Raw genomic sequence first — 21282 nt, 5'->3', positions numbered from 1 at the left:
ATGCCACCTTTCTCCGTAATTGTTTTTGACAACCAGCCATCACATCTCAGATCTTTTCAGAAAGCGTCTGGTCCAAAGTCCCTAGGCTGGGTCAGTTCTGACACCATGTGGGCTAGAACAGTGGCACCAAAAGGGAATGTGAATAGAGAAGAGGAAAAAGAGGCTTTGTTAGTCTCAGAGACCAGATAATGCACACTGGCAAGTGTCTGAACCCAAATCTCAACAAAGACTCTACCTCCTCAATGTTAAGGTACATTTTTCATGTTACATGGTATCATGCTAGAAAAACTTTCCATTGAGATGCATGGATATTTTGGCCCCAGAGCACACACGCTTGCCCTGAGTCCACATTTCTATCCTGCTGAGTTTTGGAGAAATGGTAATGTAGCTCTCAAGACAAAGCCGAGGATGCAGCTTCATAAGGACTGCAGAATAAATAGTGATGAAAAGTGGGTAGCAGTGGCCAGAAATCTATGTTGCTATTCCTCGGGGGAAGTTAGATTTGCTTCCCAACATGCAAAGAGTAACACGAAATCCATTTTGTACCCTGTAATTCCAATCTACTTGGAGCGTGGTCGTGACAAATACCTAGATGAAGGGTAATTAAAATATCTGAGGCCAATGAGCGTTCCAGCTGGTCAAACAGTTCTCAAGGAGGGACAGTGACAGGGAAACCTAGTTTGTCCCTCCAGCCCCCTGGGCTGGGACAAACCCAAGGAGTGGGCTGTGTGATGAGCAGCCCAAGATGAATACAGAGCACTTGCCCGTCAGAGAGAAAGTCACTTCCTGTGCTGATGGCCACCGCTGGACTTTTGGAAGGTCAGAGTGTCCCCAGAGGAGGGTGTTAGAAACCAAGGACAAGAGAAGGGCAGACAGAGTAAGAAAACAAGGGGAAATATGGGCTCAGTGTGCCGGTAGCTTTGGCAGTCTCTCACTGAGAGCAGAACGAAGTGCTTGCTGGCTGCTGGGGGGCATGGGCTCCACACCACTGCTGACCAAGAGTCTGAAAATTGCCACTGGCCATGGGGTACATCCTTGGCCTCCTTTGGTGTGTATGTGTGTGTGTCTGGGGGGTGGGTGTACTAAAGAAGGAGTGCCCTTCTCTTCTTTGTGCAGGAAAAATATGCTCCCGTTCCCTTTCTTCCTTATCTCCCGCCAAAGCCTATTTTCCTTGCTTATGCCTGTCCTAAAACAGTAAAGAAAGCTTTTGAGAATCAGGTATGTGTGGAGGGGAGGGGAAGCCTTTTTATCAGCGTGGCCATCATACAGGATCTGAGAGGCTGGGGTCAGGTTTATGAGAGCTGGAAGGAACACCCATGTCAGACACACACGTAACTCAATCAGGCATTGAGATTCTGATCTATGGACCTTGACAATCACAATTATTGAATTGGGAGAAAACAGACATGCTGGGGAAAGGGAGTATTTTCTGGCCCCTCCTGCTCAGTTCCATCTGCCCCCCCCCCCCCGCCCGAAGGGAGCGCTTCTCCTGCTTCCACTTCTTTCCATTCCCCTTGCTAGCTCCCGCCAGGAGAAGAGGAGCGTCTAATTGGGTTGGTCAGCGTGTTCACTGGACCGGGCTTTGTTAGCGTGCAGAATATTGTGCCTTAAAGCAGTGCACACGAGTCACCTGGGGACCCTGTTAGAATGCAGATTCTGACCCAGGAGGTTTGGGGTGGGCGTGAGATTCTGCACTTCTAACAAGCTCCCCAGGGGACGCCCATGCTGGGACGGAGTTGGGAGGACACATGAGGAAGAACAACTACTTAAAGGCAGGAACCAAATGGTGGCTTGCCTCTTCCACCTCCCAGAAGGCCAACTTACTGTCTCCTCATATCCTCTGTCACCTGTGCTCCCTGAGCAGGCAGGACAGAAGGCAGTCTCTGGCTCTCCAGTACACAGCTGGGTAGGTAAGACTCTCTTTTAGAGCCTTGGCATGTTGCTATGACCTGAGGCCCAGCTGATCAAGTGGATACCAAGATTTAGATTTGGGGGAGAGGCAGAGGATGGCAGAGTGGAGAGGTGAAAACCAGGCTTCAGACCATAGCAGTCAGGGTTGCGTCAAGAATAGAAGTCACTCTATTCCAAGTATAAAGAAAATTAGATGCGGATGCCACCATCGGAAGGGCTGTAGGAACAAAAGTCAAAGAGGCCACCATGAGCCATTGCACTGGCAACACCAAGTTGCAAGCCCCACAGGAGGTACTGTGAACCTCCAGGCAGCTCGAAGAAGGCCACACCACACCCCTCAGTCCCTAGCAGCAAAGCCAGTGATTCTCAGAAAGCTCCTTTAAAAGCTGCTTTAGGGGCGCCTGGGTGGCGCAGTCGGTTAAGCGTCCGACTTCAGCCAGGTCACGATCTCGCGGTCCGTGAGTTCGAGCCCCGCGTCAGGCTCTGGGCTGATGGCTCAGAGCCTGGAGCCTGTTTCCGATTCTGTGTCTCCTTCTCTCTCTGCCCCTCCCCCGTTCATGCTCTGTCTCTCTCTGTCCCAAAAATGAATAAACGTTGAAAAAAAAAAAATTTAAAAAAAAAAAGCTGCTTTGAACCTCGCATCTGCTCAGGGTCTGGCTGCCGCTGCCTCCAAAGAATCAAGGTCTCTTTGTCTCTTCCAAATTCCAGATCTCGTCCCAGTGCCCGGCTCTCATTGGCAGACTCCAGCCCAGAACTGTGCAGGGCAGAGGATGCTAGGAACTGCTGTTCCCAGCTTTGCTGCACTGTTTTGAGCAGATGTTGGAAGGAGGTGGTGCTGGTGCTGAGCTGACAAAAGATCCAGCAGCACATGTCTGGGCTGCAAGATGGGGCTGAACTTTATCCCGTCAATAAGGTCGCGCTTCATATCCCAGCAGCTAGAGTTCTCACGGCTGTGCTCCCTCCACCTTTGGTCCTGGAATGATGGGATTCAGGCCCCCACCACGCACCCAATGTCACCCATCCAGCAGACCACTTATGACAACGATCCTGCAGTTCATGGCAAGCCTGCGCAGAAGCAGTCCTGCCAAGGCTCAGATTAGTCAGGCTGTTTGTTACAAGGTTTTGCTGTGCTGCCTCTCTGAGACTTCTAGATGACATCTTTACTAGCAGCTATCTGCCCAGGATCCCAGAGAAAATGACAGGGAAGATGGGGGCAGAGCAGAGAAGGTGGATGTACATCATTTCACTCTGGCATGCCTGCTGTAGAGAACGTGTGGGCTGATGAGCATCACCTCTTGCTAAATGACTTTTCGTGTCCCTATAGTCCCCGCTGTCCGGGGGTCACCATCCGTAGGTCAGCGGATAACAAAGTAAAGCTTAACACCCCCATGCAGCTATAACAATGGCAACGCTTAACATAGGTCAATGGCAAAAATATATACTGCAGAGAAACATTAGGAATTGTTCAGCCAGCATCTTTTCAGTGCCTGACATTTAGCTGGTGACCCGGGTCACAGAGCCACTGTTTGGGAAGACTGAGGGCAGTGGCAATTGAAAGGCTGCTTTCCTCTCTGGGAAGGCAGGCTATTCGGGGTGTGGGTGTTCAGGTGTTCTCAAGCCTGCTTCCCGAGATGGTAAGAAGACGCGGCAGATGCCCCTTTGAAAGCCATCACCCGGACCACAGGTTTTACTGCCAGCAGGCTGGTGTGAGCCTCTTTGAATTACTGAGTGAAGGATATCCCTCTTGCCAGCCCCTGTCCCCTGTAGGCACAGCAGAGAAGTATTACAGGCTGTCCTTACCTTGGGAATTAGCCTGCAAGACCCCGATGCTGTCATCAAACTGCATAGATTTGATGTTGAGTGACGCCAAGATGCATTCCTTGTCCTGCAGCGAAGTATCATCAATATTATTCTGATTGGCTGACAGGATAACGCACATGTCACAGAGGTTGATGTTGACGGCCCTTAAATCAGCCCGACTTAATGGCGTACCCTTTGGCATCGAGGAAAGGGAAAAAAAAAAAAAAGAAGAAGCAAAAGTGAGACCGAGGGACGAGAGGGAAAGAGGGGGAAAAAAAAATAAAAACAAATTAAAGATGGAGCCGGAGCTTTGGGAAATTATTTAACAAGTATCTTTTTTATGCCTTGACATTAAGCTGGCCTAACTACATTCAAGGGAATAGGAGCTGTGTGCTAATCTAAAGGGTAGTCGGTGCTGATGGCGGCATTTCAGGCTTGCTCTCCACACTCAATCAAGCCGTTGCTAACAAACGAGGGAGAGGAATAATGCCAGGGTTCTACATCTTCTTCCTGCCTGGAAATTGTCTTGATTTAAGAAACTGTCCTGTGGCAACCTCTGGCTTTCAGAATGTAACGAGGGGGTGGGTTTCAAATGCCTGTTTATTTAATAGCAGGTCACTTCTGTCTCGGGCAAAAACAGCAGCTCTGACTAGAATTTCCAATGCAGCCAAGGGGAAATAGCCAGTGAGCATGGTATGATGAGGTGGGACTGATAGCACTGCTCAACCTGGAGGACGTGAGAGGGATGGAATTAATGTGCATCTTGTAAAGGGGAGGGGGGAAGAACTTAAGCTTCAAGTCATATAATTTTATTGTAAATTTTCAGCAAGAGAAAAAAAAGCACAAGAAAATCGCCTAATTGACCAACAACAGAGGGATGGTTGAATACGCCACTGGACATACATACAAGGAAAGTCCATGCAGCAGGTAAAGAGACCAAAACAGCTCTCCATGTAGGTGTAGCCTGGGCAGGATCTCTAAAATAGTGGGATAAGTGCAAAACAAAAACACAAAAAAACAAGTCCTAGATCATTTAAAAAGTATTATTTAATTTATGTAAAAAGAAACCCACAAAATAAAGCTATATATTTATGAATGCACTCGTAAATGCATGTACATTTGGAGAGAAATTTCAGGAAAAATATACACTAAACTAATAACAGTAATTACCTCTAGGGAGGAGAATAAGATTGGGGGTAAAGGGAAAAGTTTGTTTTTGACTTTACATACTTCTGTCTTGTTTGAATATTTTATAACAAGAACGTATTTGTATATTACCGGTGTAATTAAAAATAAATAAGCCAGTAAACAGATTTTTTTAAATCCCGTAAGAACAAAAAAGCAGTGGGGGAAAAAAAACCCAGAACAAGGAGGTAATGACAGAGAGGAAGAGAAGGCAAGCACAGGTAGGAAAGAAGGGTTAAGTGTCAGAGGGGAGAGGCATGACCTCCACACGCTCTGTGTCCTCAGGAGGGATCACAGAAGAACTAATCAGGCCATCCATGTCAGGGCTCCCTAGGGGTCATGTGGCATCATTTTGGAGTTCACATACTTGGTCCTTCAGCCTGGATCCAGCTTCTGCTCTGCCTACGTGAAGATTTGAGTTGCCTTCAACTCACTGACCGCGTAGGGAGAGGGTTTGCCAACCCCCATATATCCCCGGATGCCTTCCTCCCATTCTCCTTCCTGGAGAAGGGGCTTTGGGATGATGGAACTTGGCCGCTCAGATTGAGACCATCAACCCCCTTTGATGCCTCAGTGAGAGACATGATTCTGCTCTCAGGCCCCAAAATACTGCTGCAAAGTGGCATTATGGAGCAAGAGGCATTTAGTGCTTTGGGGCTGGGAAGCTACTAATTCCAGCCTCTGGAGCAGTATCTTCTGAGAGGAGAAGAATCCCTCTTTTCCAGGGATCACTTGGTACAAAGTAAGTCTGACCAACTTCCTGAATCATTTAGCCAGTGCTTATGCCTCAATTGCCTACATTCATATTCTTTTAATTTTCACCTTGTAGGGAATCAGCAGTAATTGTGATATAAGACAATCCCTGCATAGTTGTATACACAAGATTTCAAAACTCAAGAAATACCGATGACATATATAGAAACACCATGTTTCTCTGGACTGACTCCATACGTGGGGCACTGTTTAAACAATGAAATATGTGAAGACATAGAGGAAGGCCCATTTGTACAATATGCTGTGCGTGAGTGTGTTAAATTTCAGAGGGTTTAAAAAGGACCAGCAAATATGAGAGCTCATTCGTATGTAGGCCAATAGGTGAGTGCATGTATACAAGGGCACACAGGAGACACACACATATACACACATAGAATGCACACACACACACACACACACACACACACACCAAACATTACCTATACACCCAACACCCATACATACAGAATGCACACTCGTGTGCATGTGTGCACACGCACATACACACGTGCGTGCACACACACACACACAGCCCAGCAAAATAATAAGCTCTTTACAAAACACTTTTAGACCCAGTCCATGTGTTCCAAGGGACCATGTGTAAAAGCACATGTACAAAAATAATTGTGGAAATACATAATCAAATCTAACATGACTGAAATTAGCAAGGTATATATCTGCTTATGCTCTTCTACGTGTATGACTATTTGTTTTTCTTCAGGTGATTATTTTTAACTACATGTGTTTACTAAATCAGCTTACTAGTTTCCTAAATCTAGAATTGTTTAAAAGTTTATGAAAAATATATTGATTAATGATCAGGAAATAATTACTTGCCTCCTAGATCATGTATCCTGCATCCTTACACTAAATTGTTGAGTCTCAAACTGTTCCTTTTAGATTTGGGCCTTAGCATATTTTTCAATCAAGAATATCACATGCACATATGTGTGCGTACACATACAAGCCTATGAAAATATTGCTAGGCTTCTACATGAATGGGAGGCAGGGAGTGGCCAGAGGAAGGGGCTGGCCTTCCGTACAACAGAAATAAAGAAAGAACTCTGTTAAATCCACTTAGTTAAAAACAGAAAGCAATATGACCAAGATTCACAGAAGCATTAATAATATCATAAATAAAATGCTAAAAATAGTTCCATAAGTAAATTCTGCTATAAGCATCATAATATCTCAAAGCATTAGGTTTGGGTAGGCAAGACAGAGAGAGAGTGTATAGACATCGATATGGTTAATACATTTGGTATCAGCTAAACTTCATGCTTGATGAGCAGCTGAACTTGGCTGCAAATTCCTTTTAATAAGGTCTCCCAGGGTTTAGATATTCCTAGACAGAGCATAAGGGAAGGGCTGAGTCCTCAGGCCCATAACCGGATGAAGAAGCAGAGGCATGATCAAAGCTACAGCTATTATATCCATCCGGGATTTTCTTTTGTGAATGAAAAGAAGGAAAAAGCATCGATAATGTGACCTTGGACTTACAGGCAATATGGACACTTTGGGGAAGTTATGAAGCGTCTCCCATTCCCGCTTGAGGTACTCAATGGAGCCCACAAACACGATGTGCTTGAGCTCGTGGTAATGAAAGTTGCTGGCACGGAGTGGCATCACCAGGTTCCGGAGGCCAATCAGGGCTGAGCTGACATCACCAAAGATGCAGACCACGACGTGGCCGCTCAGGACGGTCATGGCGGCTTCACTTCGAGTCTGCAACAAGGAAAAGCGCACCAGCATTGGAGAAAAGACCTCACAGTGTTTTGGGAAGTATTTAAAAAAACACTTTCATAAAGATAGACATTTGCTGAGTGCTTACTCTGTGTTATTATTTTTATTTCATCAATGTTATGTGTACGCCACATAAACTTACAATTTGAGTATGTGGTGTGTGCATTATACTGGGGTCACAAATATATGTAAACATATACCCACACATAACCTGACCTTCTTTGTCACAAGACTTAAGAAAGTTATACCATCATACATATGAGCAGGTGGTCTTTCCTGATGATATTTAGGTGGGGGGAAATAGAGAATAGTAATATTTATGTTGTTTAAAAAGAGAAGTCTTAGTTCACATGAAATTTTTGATAAAAGGAGTTGTCTTTGCTGTCTCTCTTGCTGAAATGATATTAAATTGGTCAGATCCTATGCTAGTCTCAGCTTGAGAAGTTTCAGTTTTGAGTTCCAGACTCATCAAAGGGATTTCACACTACGTTATCACATCAACAGGTAGAATATCACATCCTCAGCCAGGGGCTGGCAAATTAAGGTTCATAGGCTAAATCTGGTCTACAACCTGCTTTGGTATGGCCATGGCTGGTGAGCCAAGATTGGTTTTTACATTTTAAAATGGTTGCAAAAAAAATAAAAATGAAGATTTCATAATATGGGACAATTATATAAAATTTAAATTCCAACAAAATTTTATTGCAACTCAGCCAATCTTACTCATTTAGGTACTGTCTATGGCTGCTTTTACATTGCAATGGCAGAGCTGATTAACTGTGACATAGAGCGTATGGCCAGCAAGACCTAAATTATTTATTATATGATCCTTTGCAGAAAGAGTTTGCTGACCCCTGTCTACTGCTGCCTTGCGTTTTCCAGGGACTGCCTGGAGTGGCCCACCTGTGAAAGTCATCAGACTATTACTTTAGTCACAAGACTATTCCCAAATAACAATTAAAAGGATCTAGAGAAAGGTCAGCCAGAGAAACAAGCCCATGTCTTCTCCCAACCCTAGGTTTGGATCTACAAAGGAGACAAATAAATGAATAAAATCGCTCCAGTGAGAGGAGGACCCCAGCTTCCCACACAAATGGTTAGCCACTGCTGCCCCTTTGCGCACTGTGTTAGTGAAGAGAATAACGCAGGAGGCCAGTTAGTGGGCCTTTCTCTGCTTCTCCTTCTGGTCCAATGCCTCCTATTCTTGCCTTGCTTGCTCCCTCTCCACTCACTGCATGCCTGGATGGTCCCATGTGGCTCACAATGCTTTGGGGGAGGCATATTAATGTCCACTGCACATATCAAACTCTGCTTGATTTAATCCCTAGAATTGACCAGTGTATTGATTGTTTAAATGCCAATATTGCAATTCACGACAATGTCAGGGTTATTACAGTAACCCCCAAGGAGAAGAAGAAGCTAGCTTTCACTCCCTGATCGTTACAATAAAGCAGGGGCTGTCACCATTATCGGTTTCCCTCTGTGATAATACAGTTATACCTAAGACAGGGGCTGTAAGAAATGTCTTATAAATGGTGACCAAGAAGGACCCACTGGGAAGTCACATCCCACATCACCGCTTCATGGACAAGACCTGGAGTTAGTTATCTTGGCTGCTTGGAAGTGTGAGTGCCTGGGTACCACCAACAGAGCATCAGTGAGTCTGTAACATGCTGTGATGGGGTTTCTAATTACTTTTAATTGGTCGGGTCACCTGGGAGTCTAGCTCTCTTCAGTGAGCCTCAGGAATACAACCTGGGTTCAGAGTGGGGGCTGGAAATCTGGGGAGTTGAGGAAGTCACTGGGAGGTGAGGAAGGCACCATCTAGCAAAGTGGCTGACCACAGGAGCTTAGCTCTGGGGACCAAAATACCAATCTTTAGATTGGCCACAGTAACATGACCCACAGAATCTTGTCCAGACCCCAGTTCCTGGAGAGTCTGATTTTGCCAGATTTAAGACCCAGTACAGCAACTCACATGCACATCTTGTGCTTCTTACACATCCTTGAAGGCTTGACCCAGTCTGGGCCTTCATCGCCTTAACCCCTTCAAAGCACAATCTGCGTGCACCCAATAAGACTTCTCTGGCCACTTAGATACATCCTAGTCCTTCTCCCCTAGATTTGAATCTTGTGCCTCATAACACAGCTTTAAATATATTGTTCCATGGTTACATTTTACGTCTTCTAATTAAATGATCATTTCCTCAAGATTGAGGCCATTTCATATTTTCTAACCCCCAGAGCAGTTAGTGTCCTGCATCCAGTGGGTACATGCAACCCCAAAGCATCTTCACACAGCTGGCTCTTCTGAGTGTGCTCACCTCTGCTCCAGTGTGACTTTGGAGAGGGCTTCTTAGACCACACTAACTAGCACCTCCCAGTCCCTTTCTAGCCCATGGCCCTGCTTGATTGTCTTCATAGCACTGTAGCAGTATCTGAAATGTTTTTCTATACTCATCATCTACCTGGAGATCTTCTCTTTGCCCCACTAGAACATCAGCTAGTTAGGGACTGTACCCCCAGCAACAAGAGCAGTGCCTAGCACATAAATGGCCTGTTAAAAATGTTTTGTTAAATGATGTTATTTTTCAGATGACAGGTAGTAGTAACTCACTTCCCTAAACTCTTTCATGCCAGAAGGGAACTCAGTTTGGATGTCAACTAGCCATACGCTCTTCAGGAATATAGGCAAGCCATTAAGACCCCGGATTCCAGATAGAGCACCAAGCCCTTTTACCTGCCACAGATGGGTAGTGCCACTCTGAGTTTGGTTCACCAGGGCAAAAGTGCAGTGAATACAACAGGATGTAAATACACAGAGCACCTTTGTGATTAGAACCATTTGCGCTCCTGGTAAATTGGACAATTGCTGTTTATTGAGAATTCTGACTTTCTGTGCTTTTGTCTGTGACTTTCACACCTCCAAGACAGTCTCTAGCACAACCCTGTATTAGCTCTTAATTGCTTGATTATAATTAAACTGAGAAAACACACACATACACACATTCCAATAAAACGCAGGGAAGTCTAGTGGATTAGAGTACAAAGCCATTCTGAGGGACTCCTTTTCTAATAAGGGTGGCCATGACATCAGAAATGATAGGATTTTCCCCGCTGACATAAAGAAGCAGGGCACAGTGATCTGCAACGAGAAGGCGAAAAAGAGAAAGAACCCTTCCACCTGACCTTCCTATTAATCCATTTTTCATGGATTAGCAAGACAATGAACTGTAGGGAAGCTGGTGTGGGCATTCAAACCTAAAGCTGTTAACAAGACAAGTCTGGAGAGTAGATGGATTGTTCTCTAGGCTGACATTCTTAGGGCAGACCAGAAAAAGCCCACTGCTGCTGCCGAGATGACACAACCACAAAACAGGGCTCTGAGCTCCCACCTCCCCGAGATAGACCCATGCATGGGTCATCGTTGTCATCCTCACCAGATGCATTTTGCATCATGTGTTAGGCAGGATCCCAAATACGCAAGGCTATTACCTAGAAGAATGCAAGATGTTGTTATAAACAAATAACATTGTTTATTATATTGGTAGCATTCACATTTCCTCATGGCATTTCATAATAATAATGGGTTTTACTCTTCAGTACAACCCTAGGGGTTAGGGTCAATCTCATCTCACCTTCTTAGATATAAGAGAACTAAGGTGTAAAGAAGCCAAACAGAGCCACATTCGTAGGGATGACAGTACTTACTGCCTCCCATGATGCCTTTCACACAGCATATGACCATCCCCTATCATGATGAGCCAATAAATATTCAGAGATTTAGAATTCCATCCTTGGTTCATATTCTGATGAGGGTTCTAGTTGCTTTGATGTGTCCCTAATTTTAATTATCAAAAATAATTAGGACCAGGGACTGTATCTTCCCAACATCCAGTTAGGGAAACCCATTCCTGGCAAATGTAGTTTGGGACAGAAGTGAATGGCATGGATTCTGTGGCCCGTCACTCACCAAGATGACTTTCTCTATCTCCTTGGGTGCGCACCAGTGAAACATGCCAGTAGAATCATACTTCTTCACATTAGAGTCCATGTTGTCAATCTGATCATTGCCAGGAATTAACAAGGGGTCATGCCTGGGGAGAAAAGGACAAGAAAACCTAAGTGGAAAATGTAATAAATTATAAATGGAAAGTGCCCCCTGAGTTAGATCTCAGAGGAGTTGAAAGATGCACAGGAAGTGGCTGTCACTGAAGGCCATTCTTTTGCTTACAGAACCCATGCTTTGAAAGACAACTACCCCAACTGCCATCGCCACTTGGAAATGCAGGTGACCTTTATCAGCTAATAATTCTACCTTCCCCTCCTGTTCCTATTTCTCTAAAATGGCCTTCACGTCATTCTGTGGATTTAGCCTCCTTTTCATGGATATCCCTCCCTCCTATTCTCATTTTACCAGCTATCCAATCTCCCCAGTGACCGCACGCATGCACACACACACACACACACACACGCACACGCACACGCACATGCACGCACTCACACCAAAGGGTTGTTATTAGCATTGGCAATGAAGAGGAAGGAATAGGAATAGAGCCTCATGCTGACTGACTGGCATGAGGATGGAAAGCCAATTACTTGCTCTTTCTGACTACAACTTCTGACGTGATGCTCTTCGCAGTAAAAGCTTTAACAGGCTGCACTTTAAATATTTTAGCAATTTGCCCAATCAGATTTTGCTCTCCCCGGCTGAAGCCCTTTAAAGATTCAGCAGCATGTCACTTCAGAGCAGATTGACTACCAAATGCCCACATCTGGAATACATGATTTCAATACCAAACAACACCCTCTCTCCTTGCCGTGACAACTGTATTTCCACTAACGGTCCAATGACGGTCTCCCCCACCCCCACTTCACCTCCCTGCTGCAGCATTCCTTGGATGGGAGCTCACGCTCAGGTGCATCTTAATAAACTTGTCTTGAATTCGCTCTCTTGCCTTGTTTACTGGTGGAAAGGGAAGATGCTGCTCTAGAGACTTCCCCTCCAGTGGGTTGGCAGATCTTCGCCAACAACCTTAGGAATTATAATAAAATTAGGCAGGTCTAACAGGCTTACAGCATAAGAAATATACTCCTACAGCTTGGACTATGTCCATTGTCAGGTTCCATCTGTGATAGTGATTTCATATTCCCATTTGGGGGGAGGTCATTTGGGTTTCTACAACATTGACCGCATATAATTGGGACAATGTTCCAGGAATACCTAGCTCTCATTGCAGGGGAACTATCTTCCCTAAATAACACTGCCGATTTAAGACAGAAAATATAAATAGGTTCAAATTCCAAAAACTTACTATAAAGTGATTTTACCTTTTAAGTTCTCTATTTCAAGCATCAAAGGGTAATATTTATTGAGTTTTCAGTATTTCTCCCTCTGAAATTTCTCTGATGCTTCTCACTTATATATCCACTACACAGAGTGGGACAGGAATGGTCCACATACCTAGAATTAATCTTTCAAGATATCTATTGTGATTCCCCTCCCTTCAATATTCCTTCCACCCCCACTCAAGATGGGAAAATTCTCGCTGCATTTATTTATTCCTGAGAATTTGCTTTTGGGCTATACCAAATGACAAATACCCTGTGAGGCAATCCTGCAAAGTTACCTTCAACAAACATGCTGGATTACTATAGGAACTGTCATATCTAATCTTCAAAGGGTAAAAACACTCCACCTTGGAATAGCGTCTCAGTAGCTGAGCTGTTGGAAGGTCTTAAGGTGTTGTAAACTACCAGGCCACCTTTCAAATACTGAACTCGGTCAAAACTGCTAAAATAAAATGGCAGTTTCTCTTAAGAACTGGTCACAGATCAGGGCAAGAGCAACTTTTGATTTTTTTTTATCCTTGAAGAATCTTCAATAGTTGTTGTAGATACCATCTGGGATAGGTAGGTGGATAGAAACCACCAAGAGAAGAGATTTAAGAAAATGAACAGAATGAACTCTTCCCAGCCCTAGAAGAACATATTTTGCAAGAGGATCTTAATAAATTTACCTCAGAGAAATAGAGCCAGGTTCAAATTCTCTTGCCCAGTTTATTGGTTAGAGAGGAAGTATTATCTCAAGAAGGTCTGAGTACTGCCCCTAATGCATTCAGGATTTAAAAGACAGACAGGACAATATTTACATAAAATCTGCAAGCAAGCAAATGATATAGCAAGCTGGCCAAAATTCCTTCTAGAAAATATGTGTCTTGGGTGGAAGAACATACATTTGGGTTCCCTACCTTTTTGGGAAAGAATCATTCTTTGGTCACAAAGGCCTCCAACTTTCATCTTAGAAAAGTAAATAAACAAGGCTGATGATCAGTCGTCCCTCAATAAGAAGAAAAAAGACAGCCTTTTGTTTTCTTTTTATTTTTTCTTAACATTTATTCATTTTTGAGAGTGAGAGTGACAGAGAATGAATGGGGGAGGGGCAGAGAGAGAGGGAGACACAGAATCCAAAGCAGGCTCCAGGCTCTGAGCTGTCAGCACAGAGCCTGACACGGGGCTCGAACTCACAGGCTGTGAGATCATGACCTGAGCTGAAGTCGAACACTTAACCTGCTGAGCCAACCAGGTGCCCCAAAAAGATAGTTTTTTAATGTCAATCCTCATTAAACTGGGGCTGGGGTTTGGAGAAAGCAGGTATAATTTCTTTTCAAAAAAAATCCTATTTATTCTTGAAATAGAGTTGATATACAATTTTATATTAGTTTCAGGTGCAGTTTGACACTAGGTTTGTGAATCATGATTGACACTGGAATATCTAGAAGCATCAGAGAAGTCTCAGTGGTATGCCTTGTTGCAGTAGGTACTCCCTACATATCTCTCACCCTGGCCTGGACAACTTAAATGTATAATCCAAGATATTCCTCAAAAAGTTTTATCTGAAGAACATTAAAAATCTCCTCAAACAAAGATATTTTCCTTTCTGACCAGCAGGGTACCTGGAATTCAAACTTTGATTTCTTAAATCGTCAAACAGCCAATAAACATAAATTTTCTATTTTGATTCATGAATGGGAGATATCCTAATGATGAAGACACAGTCCCTAGTCAAAAGGAGGGTCATAATACAGCAAGAAAGAGAAAATGTCAATCAATAGTTGTGATACACCGTGATGAGTGTCATATCATGCAAGGTGGTATGATAATACCAAGAAAGAAACTGTTAATTGCCTGGTATTTGAGAAACATTAAGGAAGGCTTCCCAGAGAAGGTAACATTTTATCTGAGCCCTGAAAGGTGGGGAGCAATCTAAGCATATTTTAGTGTTGATCCACTAGCAGCCATTAGAACCTGCTCAGAGAACTGAGGCCCAAATGAGCCCACACATGGCACCCCCAACCACGGTTGAAGATGTTGGCTGTGGTATTTGCCCAACCTGAGGTATAGAAGACTCAGGCCAGGCACATTAGCTGTCTTTTTTTTTAATTTTTAAAAAATGTTTTATTTATTCTTGAGAGAGAGAGAGACAGAGATGAGTGGGTGAGGGGCACAGTGAGAGAGGGACACAGAATCCGAAGCAGGGTCCAGGCTCCGAGCTGTCAGCCCAGAGCCCGACACGGGGCTCAAACTCACAAGCTGTGAGATCATGACCTGAGCCGAAGCTGGATGCCCAACTGACTGAGTCACCCAGGCGCCCCATACAGTAGCTGTCTTCTGATGTGCAACGGTGGTCATCGAATGGAAGATGGAATCCACTGATTGTGTACAACTGATTCAGAACAGGCGACAAACCATGTGTGGAATTTCAACAGAACAAAAATCAAGTTTCCAAACACAAAGAATGTTATAAAAATGGAAGGTTTAAAAAAAAAATGACATGAGTTGTGTCCCAAGGCAGTGGATTTCTCATCACTTGAGACATTCCAGAAAAGCTGGGATATAGAGATTTCATTCAAAACATTGTGTGAACCTAGAAGACTCTCAAGGTTTGAAGCATTGTTCTCTCACTGAGGAAGACAAGGCTAGGATTCTGAAATACTTGGCCACTGCTGGACATCAAAAAGCCAGAAGGCACTAAATAACTGAAGAAAGGTTGTTGTTGGAGCAAGATGAGAGATAGGAAGAATTAAGACTGATCACTCTAGAGTTCCATGAAGGACCATAACTGTTTTTCCATCTGGGAGGAATATGATTCATTCCAGCAACACGAGCATCCATAACCACTTTGAGCCAGACAGGATAAATTTCTTTACCATGTCTGTTCCTGTAGTAACTTCAAGTGGCTTAGGTTGACTTGAACTCCTGAGAGGTCTCTGACATAGGTGAACAGTGAAGAGCCAGTTGGCTACAGGAACATGTGCTGCTAAACTGAGATTGATGGAGCTTATACAAACAAAAGAAAGTTCAAGCATTTGCCACTGAGCACAACAGCCAACATTGCCATGGTCAGAGGAGGCCCAGGAGAAGAACCTGGCAGTTGTACACAGAAAGGAAGACCACCAGAAACCTCTCTGAACAAAGCATCCCAGCATCACTGATTCACAAAATGATTAAGAGAACCCATTCAAATGTCCTCAGACAATTCCTCAATGACCACTTAGTTGGAATCAAGGACAATACTAGATATTGTCTTTCCTATCTTAATTATTTTATACATTTCCCCAACTCACAAAGTAATCTCGACTCCCATAAAATGCACCATAATTGATTCAAGGCTCATTTGTCATTTACCACTGAGCCATGTACATGCGTTATTTTAGGATAACAGGAATGCCATGAGGTGAGGTCTATCTGCTGCAGAGTTGTTAAATGGGCATAATTTTGTCCCCCACAAGGTCTGTACACTGAGTTTACAAAGCCTGTAAACTCTCAGTACCTCAAGTTGTCACTATATTGTACAATATGGCCTTTAAATAAGTAATTAAATTAAAGTGAGGTCATTAGGATGGGCCCTAGTTGAATATGGCTGCTTAATTTATAAGAAGAGGAGATTTAGACATGGACATGTGCAGAGGGAAGACATGTGACATGTGAAGATAGTGGTATAAGACAGACATCTAGAAACCAAGGAGAGAGACCTGGAACAGAGTCTTCCTTCTCCTACTCAGAAGGAACCAACCCTACTGACACCTTGATCTTGCACTTTCAAAATCCAGAACTATGAGAAAATCAATTTCTGTTGCTTAAGACAACAATAGTAAGTATCTTACTTAAGACCACAAGAATACATGGCAGAGCCTTAGGAAACTCATACAAGAGTCCACCTTGAAAAAGGAGCATGAAGTATCAGATATCAGTCCCTAGAAGGAACCCCAGCTGCCCTTCTTGTGCTTCAGTCTCACCTATTCCCTTCATGGAGAAAAGCATCCTGCCACCAGTTTAGGAATACGTGGAACTATACCAGAAATACACAATATCTTATTCAAAGAGTTTGGGCCATGTCCCTTCCCTCCTCAGCACCACCTCACCCCAACACATGTATATAATTAGATCTGTCCAAGAGGGAACTTCTCTCTAGTCTTTAACTTGTATCCCCATTTTTGGATCAATACCTATGACAACCCAGCTCAAAAGAAAAAGGAAACCTGTGCACCAGCTAGTTAATGTATTCATCTGAACCAAGAGTCGTTCTCCAAAGGGTACATTTTGGGGGTGGATCACTGAGGGCAGGAAACCACTATTTCCTTAGTGATGATATGGCACAGTGGCTCCACATCTTGGCTTATCTACCACTTGTTACATTGTGCTTTGCCTCAATGTCTTCATCTGTAAAATGAGTGTTAATCACCATCATGACTTAATGGATTCCATTTGAGGACTCCATGAGTAAAGTCCTGTCATGCGCTTAGCATAGAACCTGACACAGAGCTTTCCTTCAAGAAGTGTTAACTACCATTATTATTATCATTCTTTATACTCTGCTAACAACCCACCCATTTATTTGTAGCTCTTCTGAAAGGAGACAGTAAAGGTAGAGCACTTCAATAATACAAATGCAGAGTTACTACAATTATTTCTACTACTGTTGCTACTATGAGTGGCTAGCCACTGTGAGTTGAATTGTTACAAATGTTGCAGGGCTGAAATTTTTACCCACCTTTTATGATTTACTCATCAAGGTAACACTTGCATGTAATTTCTGCTGTGACTACACATTTGTGTGCCTGGGAAAGAGACTGGATAAGTAACATGGCTAACGTGGCTCAGCAGAGAGAGGAGAGGCAAGGTTTGAACAGACAGGTCTTGACCGGAAGCCAATGCCACTTGGCCCCGTTCCACCCCCTCCCACTTACAGGAGGCAGCTGGATCTTGTTCCTTCTCCATTGCAGAGCCCTGAAGTACAGTGCTGTGAGCTGCAAAGACAGGCAGACCAGCATGGCGGGCATTCATGAAATGCACAGCTTGTGTGAATAATCAGTACGAAATTGCCCCAAGAGCCTTTGTCAGGACAACGTGCTAAGGAGAGCCTCAATAATCGATTAAGCCTGGGACAGCTTTTGCCTTGTCCCGGTATCTGAAGGCTCTGTGCAGGAATACCCTCATTTTTATAGCAACCAAGGAGCTCCAGTGAGTTAAATTTTTCATATCTATGCTTCTTGAATCTTAGCTCACACCTCCAAAGTCCACAGCTAGAAATTAAGTATGCCTGACTTCAAATAAAGAATAGAAGATCATTGTTTTGAGGGTTTGCAGAGCGAGGAATGCCACTTGCCATCAATTAATCTGAGGAAGTGAACTAAATGCCCTGCTACAGCAGAAACACAAAAAGCTTGCCTGGAAGACAAGTGCCTAAAGCAAAACCACAAATCCCTTTTCTAGCAAACCTGCTGTGAAGAAGCCGGTATTATATTTTAAAGAGCACAGTTCCCCTTCCAGGCAAATACAGCAAATCCCAGTTTTTCTGTGGCAGTGGGTTCAACACTGGCCTTCAGAGATGTACATTAAAGTATAAGTAAACAAACCAAAACACACACACACACACACACACACACACACACACACACACAAGGAGGGGGGTGAAAAAGGAAAGTTACAACATGCTCTTTGTTCTTTTTTTTAAGTAGGTTCAAGCTGGAGCCCAGCTCAGAGCTTGAACTCAGGACCCTGAGATCAAGAGTTAGATGCTTAACCAACTGAGCCACCCAGGTGCCCGGTAATATGGTTTCTGAATTGTACCCTTTACTTGCTTGAGCTTTGGGGCTTCATTTATCATCTCAAAGAGGCTCTCTCGTCATTCCACGCATCCCATGTAGGTTGAGGCCCCACCCTGCAGTGGTCTCCCTGGGAGATCAGAGGCTGGATAAAACGTGAGAGAATTTCTCAGCCTTCTGCAGGCTTCTTGTCCCGATGGCAAAAACTAATTCTGTGGGGTGGATCTATCAATGTCAAGTGCCATTGTGGAACTGTTGGGATATTTTTGAGGCCTCACAGTTTGTCTCATATGTTCCCCCTGAAGCTTCCCTCCTCCATAACCAGAGACAGTTGTTTTCCCTTCCTAGGAGTTCCTATAGAAGTGAGAGATGCTCCTTCAGAGATAATAATTTGCATTTTTGTCTCATCCATTAGATATGGAGCTTCCTGAGGGCAAGGAACTCCTATTTTACTATTTAGCAAATTTCCAGAACCCAGCAGAGGACACAGCAGATGCTTAATAAACAACTAACTAACAAGAGGAACTGATGAATGATCTCTAGTCTGACTCTAATTCCTTGACTCTTAAGCCAGTCAATGCAAACTCACCAGACCTTTTAGGGAGACCAGAAAATGTGCCCAGTGACAGTTTACTCACCTTTGATATCTTGAGACAGTTTGCTGTGGGAACAACCAAGGCTCTTGCACTGTTTTTCACTTTTCAAGGACTATATTTGAAACAGGGCATCTTGATCTAAAGGGAGACTCTGAAAACAGGACTTTAACTGGCCTTTAACCGCTGTCTAGAGTGTTCCTGGATCCAGATGCTGTAGCTGATCAGCGGGGAGGACTCATGTTTGATTGCCAGTGGTGGTCAAGACAGGTGTTCTGAACGAAGCAACTATTCAGTGCTCCCCTGTCAAGTCTGAACATTTCTGTAAGGAGAGCCCCTATGACATCAGGTTTCTTTCACTGTTCTGACTTACGGAGGCAGTGGTTCTCATACCAGCTGCATCAGCATCACCTGAGAGCTGGAGAGAAATGCAAATTCTCAAGCCCAGCCAGACCTACTGAATCAAGCTGTTTTACCAAGATGCTGTAGATGATTCTGATGCATGCCTAAGTTTGAGAACCATTGCTATAAAGTGTTGCCCAGATGGAGAAACTATATGGTTTGAGTCAGTCCTACCAGAGATAGCAACTGTTTGCAGCATACCGACTAAAAGGCTATGGTTCTATCCAGCAAGGCCAGGGACAGAGCGATGCAAGCAAAGTGTCTAGGTGCGGAATTTAAGGAGGCACCTCATATGGCTCACCCTAGTCCTGGACCTCTTATCTAAATGGATAATTACAGGACTGATGACAAAAAACACATCCAGGTTGCCCACCCTGCCTCTCTGTGACTCTCTGGAACCTGTACTGTTGTGTCACTTGATGGGGTTCCCAACATGGATGCTACACTCATATTCTCTCTGTTGTTGACTTCCACTCCCATGAGCTAATCAGCAAATAAGCAAACATAAAAAGGCAAATGAAATATTAGTTCTTGTGAAGTACGCTTAAAAGTCAGTTTTCTAGTCTCCTTTCTCTTCATTTTTTCTGCCACTCCACGAAAGAAACAAGGCAGTTAGTAACTAAGTCCTGTTCAAGAACGACAGGCCATGCAAGTGAGTGTCTGACTGTGCTGAAGAGTGTCTCAGGCGGACCTCCTCAAAAGGGCTCATAGCTGGGTGTTCAGCACCATAAATAATCTGCCTCATTCTGGGGTGTATTTCATTTCTGGGTGGATACTATTTCCTGTTATGTTGCAAGGATACTGACTTTTGGCTCCTACCTTGGCTCATCCTTCAACACTGCCCCCGCCCTCCTGTGTAATGAGCATCTCTCCTGAGACACAGCTGCCCCCACTTCCCCCCCCCCCACACCCAACCCCCATTCCCCACTAGATGGCCATCCCTGGAGCCACCTTGACAAAACCAGGCTCTTCAGGCCAGGCTCTAGCCACTCTGTCAAAACTAAAGTCCCTTTCAACTTCTCTGTATCTATCTACATACATTTTTTCCCTGCCTAACAAGTAAACAGTCAAGAGCTACTGCCACCCAATACGTCATCTCTTGGTAGGCAGCCACCACTCTAAAAGCAAGAAGAAAATTACTGCCTTTGTGTCTGGGAGACAACCTGGGAGGACTGACAGATTCTTCCGTCCTACAGGAGAGCGTGCACGATGCTCTCGAAACGAGAGGTTGGGATAATAACCCTCTGCTGCACATGCAACTTGTCCAGAGACCTGTGTCAAATCCACCCAAGCCCTGGTATGATAAGCCCCACTATTTCTTTCTTCTCCAGTCCTGTGAGGGCCTGTCACTTGCTATTTGTGCATTCAGAGGTGAATTTACTTGGCTAAGCTGTCCCTGCCTTCCTTCTTCATTCTGCCAGTTGCAAAGAACAGCAAGAGTGGCATTCTGTCCCCAACTTGGACTGGGCTCAGGAAATTTTGCCATTTGCTATTACGAGAACCTCTCAAGTTGGCAGTCCTCACCAAAGACCCTATAAAAGGTATGAGGTGAAAGAGAGAAATGGGCCTTAACAAGCAGATGAGTTTATTTCAGTTGATGATCAGTAAATGCCCAAGAAGATAATCTGTTTTCCTCAAATCATATTTCCCCTCCTATTCAACAAACTGATCTCTAATATTTTCTAGGTCTCGGGACATGAACTCCCCTCACCTGTTCAATTCCTCTGTTTTCAGTATTGCCAGTGATCCTTGCTAGCCTGGCTGTGGGCCATCTCTTCGGTAAATTG

At 44.1% G+C, this 21282-nt stretch overlaps 1 protein-coding gene across 5 annotated transcripts in view; it reads right to left on the bottom strand.

Annotated features, from left to right (window-relative positions):
* The window catches only part of KCNMA1 (potassium calcium-activated channel subfamily M alpha 1), a 734126-nt gene that overhangs the window by 66117 nt on the left and 646727 nt on the right, over window positions 1–21282 (bottom strand). For all 5 annotated transcript variants that reach the window (XM_030334400.1, XM_030334401.1, XM_030334398.1 and 2 more), the window contains exons 20-22: window positions 11366–11489; window positions 7150–7374; window positions 3712–3904 (exon numbers count right to left, since the gene is read on the bottom strand). In XM_030334400.1, the coding sequence (XP_030190260.1) occupies window positions 3712–3904; window positions 7150–7374; window positions 11366–11489 (542 nt within the window). The remainder of the gene's footprint in view (window positions 1–3711; window positions 3905–7149; window positions 7375–11365; window positions 11490–21282) is intronic.

Source organism: Lynx canadensis, chromosome D2, assembly GCF_007474595.2.
Source record: "Lynx canadensis isolate LIC74 chromosome D2, mLynCan4.pri.v2, whole genome shotgun sequence".
Taxonomy (NCBI): Eukaryota; Metazoa; Chordata; class Mammalia; order Carnivora; family Felidae; genus Lynx; species Lynx canadensis.
The sequence above is the reverse complement of the archived record's forward strand: the minus strand, read 5'-3'. Positions and strand labels throughout refer to the sequence as shown.